Source organism: Myotis brandtii, unplaced genomic scaffold, assembly GCF_000412655.1.
Source record: "Myotis brandtii unplaced genomic scaffold, ASM41265v1 scaffold199, whole genome shotgun sequence".
Taxonomy (NCBI): domain Eukaryota; kingdom Metazoa; phylum Chordata; class Mammalia; order Chiroptera; family Vespertilionidae; genus Myotis; species Myotis brandtii.
In genome coordinates this window covers 1029498-1040546 of record NW_005357414.1, presented here as the reverse complement: position 1 = coordinate 1040546, position 11049 = coordinate 1029498, and the positions used below count along the sequence as shown (strand labels likewise).

The 11049-nt window shown below is 39.2% G+C and overlaps 1 protein-coding gene across 4 annotated transcripts in view; it reads right to left on the bottom strand.

Moving 5' to 3' along the window:
• The window catches only part of CHRDL1 (chordin-like 1), a 167928-nt gene that overhangs the window by 40410 nt on the left and 116469 nt on the right, over positions 1-11049 (bottom strand). For 3 of the 4 annotated variants that reach the window (XM_005865202.2, XM_014538817.1, XM_014538818.1), the window contains exons 5-6: positions 10731-10876; positions 9148-9241 (exon numbers count right to left, since the gene is read on the bottom strand). In XM_005865202.2, coding sequence (XP_005865264.2) covers positions 9148-9241; positions 10731-10876 — 240 coding nt within the window. The remainder of the gene's footprint in view (positions 1-9147; positions 9242-10730; positions 10877-11049) is intronic. The other variant, XM_005865200.2, reaches the window with a different exon arrangement.

The window sequence follows — 11049 nt, the reverse complement described above, 5'->3', positions numbered from 1 at the left end:
AGAGAACAAGAAAAATAGGTTTATTTGCATTACGCTTATTAATTTGTGCAGTTATTCAGTGTCTGGTAAGTTAATGTTCAAGAAAAAATATTAATTTTTATTAAAATGTCCTATTATTTTATGTTAACAATTACCCATTTATTTCAACCCTTTGTATTCAGCCTGTCTCTATTGAAATAAACCTATGTTTCTATGAAAATTGAAGCTTTTGTTATTTTGCGGCCCACATAAACTTAAACCTTATTTGGCCTGTGTTAGCCTTTGAGTTTGACATGCTTGCTCTAGGTCCATCCACGTTGCCAGTTTTAAAAACAGCAATGGGGATATAAAGTACAGCACAGGGAATCTAATCAATAATATTGTAATAACTATGCATGGTGTCAGATGAGTACTAGACTTATTGGGAGGATCACTTTGTAAGTTATATGAATGTCTAATTACTATATTGCACACCTGGAACTAATATAATACTGTATATAAACTGCAATTGAAAAATAAAATAATAAACAAGCTGAAGAACTGAGATTGGATAATATGATAAGAAATGGTAGGTGCTGGCCAACATGATCAAGTATTCCTTAAGAAAAAACCTAGAGTATTGTACAGCATGTACAACGAAGGAAGAACAGTATGGACACTCTTACAGGATGAGGTGGCTGGTTTCATGGTGTAATCAGAAGTCAGGGATTCTGGGAGGATAAGCCAGCCTCCAGTTATTTCCTTAACTTTTGAGTCAATCTTCCCTTAACCTGGGGTACAGAGAACAAAGATGTATGTGGTGTGAATTGAGGCTGAAAAGAGAGTCCTAGGAGTCTTCCTTCATTCATCTCCTTGACTGGGTAGACCACTCTCAATGACTGGCTTGTATATCTTTCCTTTTTATCATGTGGCAAAGTTACAATTTTATATTTACATGTGTTATTATTTGATGAATACCTGTCTTCCCCATTAAACTCTGCCAAGTCAGGTTTCACATCTGTTTATTCACCATTGTATATCCATCACCAGCACAGTACTAGGTGCTTAGTGGTTGCTTGACAAATGTTCGCTGAATGAAGGAAGGTAGATATTTACATTCGGGCATCTTTAAGCCTAGAAAAAGAGAAATGTGGAACAAAGGTGTTCCACTATATTTGGGAATGGGCAGGTTAAGGCTTTGATGGGAAAGATGAATACAGTGGTCTTATAATTATTTGTCTATGCCAGTGTGTCACACATGTCCTCTCTCTCCCTTCACTTCTCTTCACTAGGAGAAGCCCTTGTCACTCCTATGAATGGCTTACACCAGGTAGTGTAAGAATTTGGGACTCTAGAACCAGGCTGAAAAGTTTTAAAGTCTGGCTCTGCCACTTACTACCATGGATCCTTGGGCAAATCACTTAACTTCTCTGTCTCAGTTTCTTCATCTATAAAATGTGGATAATAATTGTTCCTACTTATTGTAAGGATCAAATGAGCTATTATACATCTAAGTCCTCCAACTGCTCCATGTCACATAGTAAATGCTAGATATGTACACCATTCAGCAAATGCAAGCTTGCTTCTCAATATAGTCGATAGCCTACCCCAAATACCTCTCTCTTGTCTAGAGTCCAAGTACATAGCCTTTCACTTTGCTTTGGCAAGATAGGAAGGAGACAGGAAGCAGAAATGATAAATGGTAGAGGGAAGCTGGGTGTGGGTTTGGGTTTGAGACCTGCCTGCCCAGAATGTGGCAGCAATACAATCTCTGAAGAGATGTTTTCTTCTGATAAAGTTTTTCTTAAGGTTCCAGTGGCTGTTTGTGCTACATTTCTAGTCCAGATGAGGTTTGCTGAAGTGCCAGCAATGACATGCACCCTGCCAACATTCTGCTGACTGTCCTAGCCTCAGAGACATGTTTAAACAACTGGAGCTGAGATTCAATCTGTGGCTAATATTGCTGTCTGACCCAGGAAGAAAGGCATACATTAGTGTTTGGTGATAGTGCAGAGAGTTGGTTTCAATGGGGCCCTTTATATTAAAGGTTTGCAATTTCAGCACTCAAAAGATTGCTTCTTCTGCTGTATTTTGCCTGCAATTAGGGTGACCAGCATAGAGGAGAAGTATGGCTGGATTCCCTGCCATGAGGAATATGCTTATAAAAGATATACTTTTGTAAAAACATCATTTCAACAAAAAAAATAACCAGGTGCTTCAGAAATTAAAACTTCCAGGGAGATTCAATCACATTATCTACAACTGAAAGGTGCAAAGAAATTAAAGGCAGAGAAAAAGCATCAATTTTATGAAATGTAGGACTTGGTCTTTATAGGGAAAGATGCAAGATAATGCTTTATTTAGGCTGGATAAGAGATGACAAAGAAAGGACTTAATGAACTGTCAACCACGTGAAGGGGCAATGCATGATCATTAAGAAATAGCTTTTATCTGTTTCTTCTGAGGGCATGATAAAAGAAATTTAAATTGTGACAAGAGAACTGTTGAGAAAATGGTTAGTTCCAGGATCTGTTACACAAGAAGGACTAGAAATAAAGTTCTGTGTATGGAAATCAAGTAAATGAAAAGGCAAGACTATTGGAGATAAAGAAGGTGCAATTCTATTTAACCTCAGGGTAATAAATATGGTAAATATGCTTAAATATATGAATGTATATTAAATATAATAAGTACTTATTATTTTCATAGAATAATTATCACTTACTAAGCAATAACTGTGCTAGACTTTCTATTAACAGTCTATTACATCTCAGTTAATTTTTACAACCTTTCCATGGGTCATAGATATTATAATCTCCATTTTCTTAGCTGAGGACACTGAGGTTCTGAGTGGTAAAGTAGCTTGCCCAAGGTAACATCTCTAGTAGATGTTAGCTCTGCTATGTCAAATCTATGTCTGTCTGGCTTCTGAGCTATGTGGTTTTCAGTACATTGCCTCTCAGATACAATAATATGTATTTTTGCAGTTTCCATTCTTTTATTAATTGTTCTTCAGTTTAAATTTCGCATCCTTTTCTCAAAAATATCTCAGCCTAACAACTGGATTATAGTAGTAACTAGCTGGTTACATTAGCAACCATGTATACACCTCTGCTCAGCATGGACTCTCTTCTCTTTGGAGCAGACTCAAATTAAGTTGAGGCAAGGATGGGAAAAAGAGGTGAGGAGCAAAATACTCATCTTTCCTGGCTGAAATGTAATACTTGTACTAAAGTACAATACACACACACACACACACACACACACACACACTCACTTTAGAAACAGGTTATAAAATATCTAGGGCTTTATTAAAGCATAAACCAAATTAGGCTACAAGTAAATCCATATTGACTTCTGAGGGCTGGTACAAAGAACATATTAATATGGATGAACATATACTGATACTCAGAATAAGGTAATTTCTTTTGAAAAGAAATATTAACTATAGAATCCTTAAGTGAGATGGGGAGAAAAAAACATAGGGATCAGAAATAATACCAGGTAATTTCTTATTGAACATGAACCAATGTATAATCAGTACAAGCTACCACAGTCAATTCAGAGGAAGAAAACACAACAATACAATTGTATTTAATAGCATCTAATTCAAATTGTGATTAACTTTCTGGCAATATTTTCCAGCTACTGTGCATTCATTCAAAGAGCACCTACTCCATGCCTAGCACAGGTGGGAGAAAAAAATAGATGAACCAGAAATAGTTTCTCAATTAATAAGCTTACACATTGGTAGGGATGATAAGACAGGGGCACAAATAATAAAAGACAAAATATGACAAGGTAATAAATGCTACTGGAGAAGCACAGGTAAAGTACTGAGGTGTCCTAGAGAGAAGGGAGTTTTACTGTTAAATTACTAGATTAGTAATTTCCAGTTACAAAATAAATAAACCATTGGTATATGGAATATAGCAGAGAGAATATAGTCAATAATATTGTAATAACTTTGCACAGTGACTGATAGCTATGAGACTTATCATGGTGATCACATCATAAGTATATAAATGTTGAATCACTATGTTGTACACTTGAAACTAACAACTATACTTTAATAAAACAATTTAAAAGGTTCATGGAGGAGGTGGTATTTAGGCTGGCCTTTTAAGGATAAGCGGGACTTAGGGATAGAGAGATTAGGGATGGAGCTGGGAAGGCAGAGAAAAGAGAAGGGCCTTCCAGCTGGTATTTATCAAAATGTAACCTGAGGATTCCTTGTGTTAGAATCTGAGGAGGCTGCATTTGAACTAGGTCTTGAGGAACTGACAGGATTTTCACAAGCAGAGGTGGAAAGAGGGTTTTCCAGAAAGATAAAACACTCCCTTCTCTCAACCCTTACTGTTGTTACCTAGGTAGCCATTTTGTCTTCTTTCCCTCCCAGTTCCACATCATAAAATAGCCTCCACTCATTCACCCCCAAGTTGCTTGACATATGTTTGGAACTAGATGCTCTAGCCAGTCAGAGACTGCCATTGGTTACTTTTGTATTGACTTACTCAGGTTTCAGACTTCTAATAGTCTCAATTTAAATGCACTAACCCAAAATGCAAACCATCATTTCAGGCCACCCCCAGTCATTTACAAGGTCTTAGGACTGGTTTCTCAAAGCAGTGGTCTGTAGACCACCTGCATCAGAATGGACGATGGAGCCTCTTAAAATACACATCCTAGCCTGGCCAGAGTGGCTCAGTGGTTGAGTGTCAACCTATAAACCAGGAGGTCAGGGTTCAATTCCCGGTCAGGGGCATGCAGGAGGCAGTGGATCCATGATTCTCTCTCATCACTGATGTTTCTAGCTCTCTCTCCCTCTCATTTCCTCTCTGAAATCAATAAAAATATATTAAAATGCACACCCTAGGGCAGTGATGGCGAACCTATGACACGCGTGTCAGAGGTGACATGCGAACTCATTTTTTGGGTTGATTTTTTTTTGTTAAATGGCATTTAAATGTATAAAATAAATATCAAAAATATAAGTCTTTGTTTTACTATGGTTGTAAATACCAAAAAATTTCTATATGTGACACGGCATCAGAGTTAAGTTAGGGTTCTTCAAAATGCTGACACGCCGAGCTCAAAAGGTTCGCCATCACTGCCCTAGGGCCTCACTCCAAGGCCACCGAATCGGAATCTCTATAATTATGGTCCAAGGATCTGAATTTCAACAAGTTCTTCAGGTTATTCTAAATCACACTGAAGTTTGAGACATATTGAGGGGTGCAGGCAAAAGCAAACGTACACATGTACAGAAACAATGTGAGTGGAACCTGAGGTGCATGAATGAAAGAATGTGTGTCTATAAAAGTAAGTTGAGAGCAGAGCTTGGAAGACCTTCACTGTCAGAGTCAAGGGATTGACTTGTATTTTACTGGCAATAGGGAGTTAACTATTCCTTTCTGTGGCACAGTAGCTTGGTTAAGAGCCTGAAATCTAGAGCCAGACTGCCAGGGTTTAATTCTTAGCTTCTTGATTCACTAGCTACATGACCTTGGATAAGGTGTTTTTTAAATTTGTTTTTCCATTATAGTTTACATTCAAGATTATTTTATATTTGTTTCAGGTGTAGAGCATAGTGGTTAGACAATCACATACTTTACAAAATGTTCCCCCCTGATATTTTCAGTATCCTCTTGGCACCATACATAGTGAAAAAAGTGAAGGATTAATAAGTACAAATTGGTAGCTACAAAATAGTCATGGGGATGTAAAGTACAGCATAGGGAGTATAGTCAATAATATTGTAATAACTATGTACGGGACCTTGGACAAGGTTTTAACCTCTTCCTGCTTCAGTTTCATCATCTATAAAATAGGGATCATGGGATTAAATTAGCTCATATTTGTAAAGTGCTTAGAACTGTGCCTGGAATATAGTTAAGTATATGTGTCAACATAAAGACTTTAGAATAGGGGTGTATCATGGATAAGGCTATCTTTTGGGAAAATTAAGCTGGCAGTAATGCATATTCATTTCCTACTAGAAAATCCTATAATTTTTCCTTCTAAGTGGTTATCAATGTTAGCTGCACACTGGAATTACCTCTGTCACCGCCCCCCCCAGGTCTGGACATAAATATATCAAGGTAGCTCTAGCTGGTTTGGCTCAGTGGATAGAGCGTCAGCCTGTGGACTGAAGGGTCCTGGGTTCGATTCCGGTCAAGGGCACATGTCCAGGTTGCAGTCTTGATCCCCAGTGAGGGCGTGCAGGAGGCAGCCGATCAATGATTCTCATCATTGATGTTCCCATCTCTCTCTCCCTCTTCCTTCCTCTCTGAAATCAATAAAAATATATATTTAAAAATATATATCAAGGTAATTCCAATATGTAGACATGGTTGAGAACCAATGTTCTAAATATATTTCAAATTTGTCCATTTTTTGTTACCAAATCCTCACTATATGCAAGACCCTATGCTAGGTCCTCTTCCTGCATGATCTCATTTGAACCTCACAACTATTTGGAGGTAGGTGTTAAATTTTTCCTCACTTTAAATATTGTTAGAGAGCTGGAATACATTGCTCATAATAACCCAGGTAGAAAGTAGCAGGGCTGGGATGAGAACCAAGGCAGCCTGGCTCTAGAGGCTCCATTTGAACCACTACTTTGCACTGTGCCCTTAGACCAGTGCACAGTCCCACACTAGTGAGACTCCTAGACTCACCTTTTTCCTGGTCTCTCCACTTGCTTTATTGCCTCCCTCCAATCTAATTTGGACACAACAGCTGGTGAGATCTTTAAAGTCATAACAGCATCATGTCATGCCCCTTTGTACAACTTTCCAATGGCTTCCCAATGCACTTAAAAACTGAAATCCAGACTCCTTCTTATGGCCTTGAATAGCCTGCATGGTACGTTCACCTCTCAAGCCTCATCTCCCACCAATTTTGACCATAAACACTATATTCCAGCTACACTGATCCTTATATTCCTTGAACACTCTAAGCCAGTGATGACGAACCTTTTGAGCTCGGCGTGTCAGCATTTTGAAGAACCCTAACTTTGGTGCCGTGTCACATATAGAAATTTTTTGATATTTGCAACCATAGTAAAACAAAGGTTTATTTTTGATATTTATTTTATATATTTAAATGCCATTTAACAAAGAAAAATCAACCAAAAAAATGAGTTCGCGTGTCACCTCTGACACGCGTGTCATAGGTTCGCCATCACTGCTCTAAGCTCTTCTCTGCCCAAGGCCTTTAAACTTGCTTTTCTTTCTGCTTAGAATGATCTACCCACAGGATATTTGCATGGATGGCTCCTTTTCATTTTTCAAGTCTGAGCTTAAATGTTATCTCAGAAAGGCCTTCCCAATCATTCAACCTAAATGCCCTCACCTCTTATTTTCTATATCAGTCCTTTGTTGATTTCCTTCATAGTACATTTGTCCCTCAGAATCCCCGGAGGATTGGTTCAGGATCCCCCCAGCGGCTACCAATATTTGAGAATGCTCAAGTCCCTCATATAAAATGTGTATTTGCATATAACCCATATATACATATAGGTTACACCAGGGTATGCCTATATAGCACTTCAATCTGTAGTTAATTGAACCTGCAGATGCATACGCATGGATATGGAGGACCAAGTGAAATTAAACTGTTCATATTTTGATATTTGTTTACTTTTTGTACATTATTTGTCTTCTCTGTTAAGATGTAAGTTCCATAAGAGCAAAGAACATATCTTTGCTGCTCTATATGCCAGATATGGTTTTACAGGTTGTGACTCCACAAGGGTGCCAGAGCTAAGGTGGTGTATTCACAAGGATTTTCTGGCAAATGGAAGCAAAGTATCTTAAGTAAGAGAATCCCTTTTGTAATTTGCATAAAGATGCTATAGAGTCTTGGAGGTGCCCTGTGTGTGCACTATATTCAATAATATCTATTCAGCTTCTAGCACAGTGCTGAGCATACAGTAGATGCTCAATAAATATGTTGATTGAATGAAAGGAAAGAAGACAAAAGCAGATACTGCCACAGGGAAAATGGGAAAAGGGAGGGATACAGAACTGCTAATAGATTTGGTAATTTGAGAATATGCAATAAAGGGGAAATTAATGGTGGTTATGTTTGATCTTAGAAGCCTAGAAAAAAATTGGTGTCATTCAATATTAAATAAATGGAAGTCGAAGAAGAAAAAACTGTCTTGAGAAAATTACTATTCCATTTTAGATATAATTTGAGAAAATAATGCTTTACATATTACTTTTATTGAGTTTATCACAATACCGCCATGGGGTTTTATGAATATACTAGAGGCCCAGTGCATGAAATTTGTGCAGGAAGGGGTCCCTCAGCCCGGTCTGTGCACTCTCGCAATCCGGGAGCCCTCAAGGGATGTCTGACTTCCGGTTTAGGCCCTGATCACCCAGGGATCGGGCCTAAACCAGCAATTGGACATCCCTCTCGCAATCCGGGACCGCTGGCTCCCAACCGCTCACCTGCCTACTCGCTCCTAATTGCTCACTTGCCTGACTGATCACCCCTAACTGCTCTGTCTGGCTGCCTGATCGCCTGTAACCACTCTACCTGCCTGCCTGCCTGATTACCCCTAACCCCTCTGCCTGCCTGCCTGCTTGATCGCCCCTAACCACTCTTTCTGCCTGATGGCCCCTAACTGCTCTGCCTGACTGTCTGATCACCCCTAACCACTCTGCCTGCCTGCCTGATAGCCCCTAACTGCTTGCCTGCCTGGCTGCTCAGTGTGCATTATAGCAACCGGTCGTTCCACCGTTTGGTTGATTTGCATATTACCCTTTTATTATATAGGATATAAATTTGCCCTGCGCAATCTTCAAAATAGTTATGTCAATGCTTTGCAAGGCCCATTCTGTCTTTTAAGGCATGTAAATGGCCTGCATTTTACAATATAATAATATGGGGACCAAACTAGAAGGGATTAAGGAAAGAGAGAATAAGACATGCATTTTCACAGTAGATGATTCCCATCCCACCTCTCCTGCCACTCTCCTGTGGTTTCTGTAAGGTGGTGGCCCTTAAAATCAGTGCTTTTATTTTTTTTTTCTGCATGAAAGCATCCCTACAAACTAAAGCTACGACAGAAAGTTCACTCTTCCTAGAACACTGGGAAGATATTTTCCTCTCTTCTAAGTCTTGCTACTCAGATTGGCAGCACCTTGGGTCTTGAGATATGGATGGGATACCTACCTCTGCATACCCGGCAGCAGGAATCTGGAACAGAGACAGGGAATGCACAGCTTAATTTGGGGCAAGTCTTGAGACCACAGTACACATTTCCCTCCTGCCAAGAAGAAACAGAATTAAGGTCAGAAGGCGGCTTAAAGAGGCACCTGGAATAAGAAGAGGCTCAAAACATGGCATGTCCTTCCCCACTGGTCTCCCACAATTGGTTCTAGGTACTTTCTAAATTTTACTAGGTATTATTTTGTTCTATTTACTATTTTACCACACCAGAGATTAAGAAAGAGAAGAATTGTCAATCCTCTTTGTGCATCCTGGTCTAAGATATCACAAAGTGGTCAGTGTGAGGACTGCCATGGGCCTTCAAACCACCAAATACAGTCTTGTTCCTCTGTCCTCTGATCATTGTATCCTTTGGTCCTCGCCATACTTCAGCTGGATGTTGGGGATTTCGGGGAATGTGGATTTGCATGGTAGCCACCTTTTGTAACTTTCACTAGTCTCTCATCCAAACCCAGGATACAAGCTCTCTGGGGTAATACAAAACTATACAAATGATCTGAATTGACAGCTCAGTCCAGCACGAGGCAAAGGAGAGGATAAAATTTACTTGCTGTTATGCCTGTTTTTGCATAATCTACATTCCCTAAAGTTCTATGTTCCAAACATTATTTCTTAAGCCTTGTTCTTAGTTCTTAGAAGCATATAATTCTGGGGCTAGAAGGGTTTCTAAAAGTTCAGGAAGGCAAGATCACAACCAAATTATCCCAAACTACTGAGATACTATATTTCTACTAAAAACCCCTATGGATCTGGATCTTCCAAGGCGTCTGATGTCTGAAGTACACAATCTCGAACTTGAAAATCCCTGTAACTCATATTTGTGAATTATAATCACCCTTGGAAATCCAGCATTAAATGCCCCTTAGAGGAAAAACAGTTGTTTCTACATTTAACTTCATTCCCTAACACTTCAGTTTAAATACTCATTTAACTCAATTTTCTGGTTCTATCTATTTCATTCTCTGGACTGCACAATTAGATGAAGATATAATCGGTATACTTCATTGCTTAAGTATATACACTCTTTTGACAAGTAATGTCACAGGATCAGTCATGTTTTGTCAAGAGAGTTCTCATTGAAGGGCACCAGGGATGAACTGGTCAATGGAATACTTCAGAGATGAAACTAAGAAACTGCCTATTTTCTTGTGAATTTCACTGAATGGCCCTAGATGGTGCCAGTGACTTTTCCACCAATAGTATCTATCCTTAAAGCTTCAAATGAAGGCTTTAATGCTGTAACTACTGTTTTTTAAAAAGTGCATATCAAGACCACCAATTCATCACTGTCCTTTAAGCAGTCCCAAAGCTTTAAGACCAGAATATGACTGGGTCTGACCTCTTCAACAGTTATTCAGGGTAGATGAAATCAGGATGTCTGGATTGACAGGAATGCTATGATTTAAATGCAATTCATATTCCATTCAAACACCCTACAATGCAAGCTCAAACTAAAGGTATTAGTACAGAGGAAGCTTTCTTATTTGGGTAGGGGCTATCAGGGACATTAAGATGCAAAGTCTTACCGAACAGCTGCACTGGGTGCACTGATTGGGTTGCCGGTTCTGAAAGAGTCCTTCAGCCATGAACAGCTCACCATGTTGGTAAGTGGTCCCGTTATACTCACACGACTTGCTGGTTACCTTATTGTTCACTGGGAGTAAGGAGTCTTCTGGGACAGGGTGGAGAAAAAAACATACCAAGTATTGGCATCATTGCAAAGAATTTCATGAATCCCAACAGTAGATGGGGCTGTACCACACTGAGGGCATTAAAAGATAGTCCCTAATTCAGTGGCTGATGATGAAAAAATACAGACATGCCTCACTTTATTGTACTTCACTT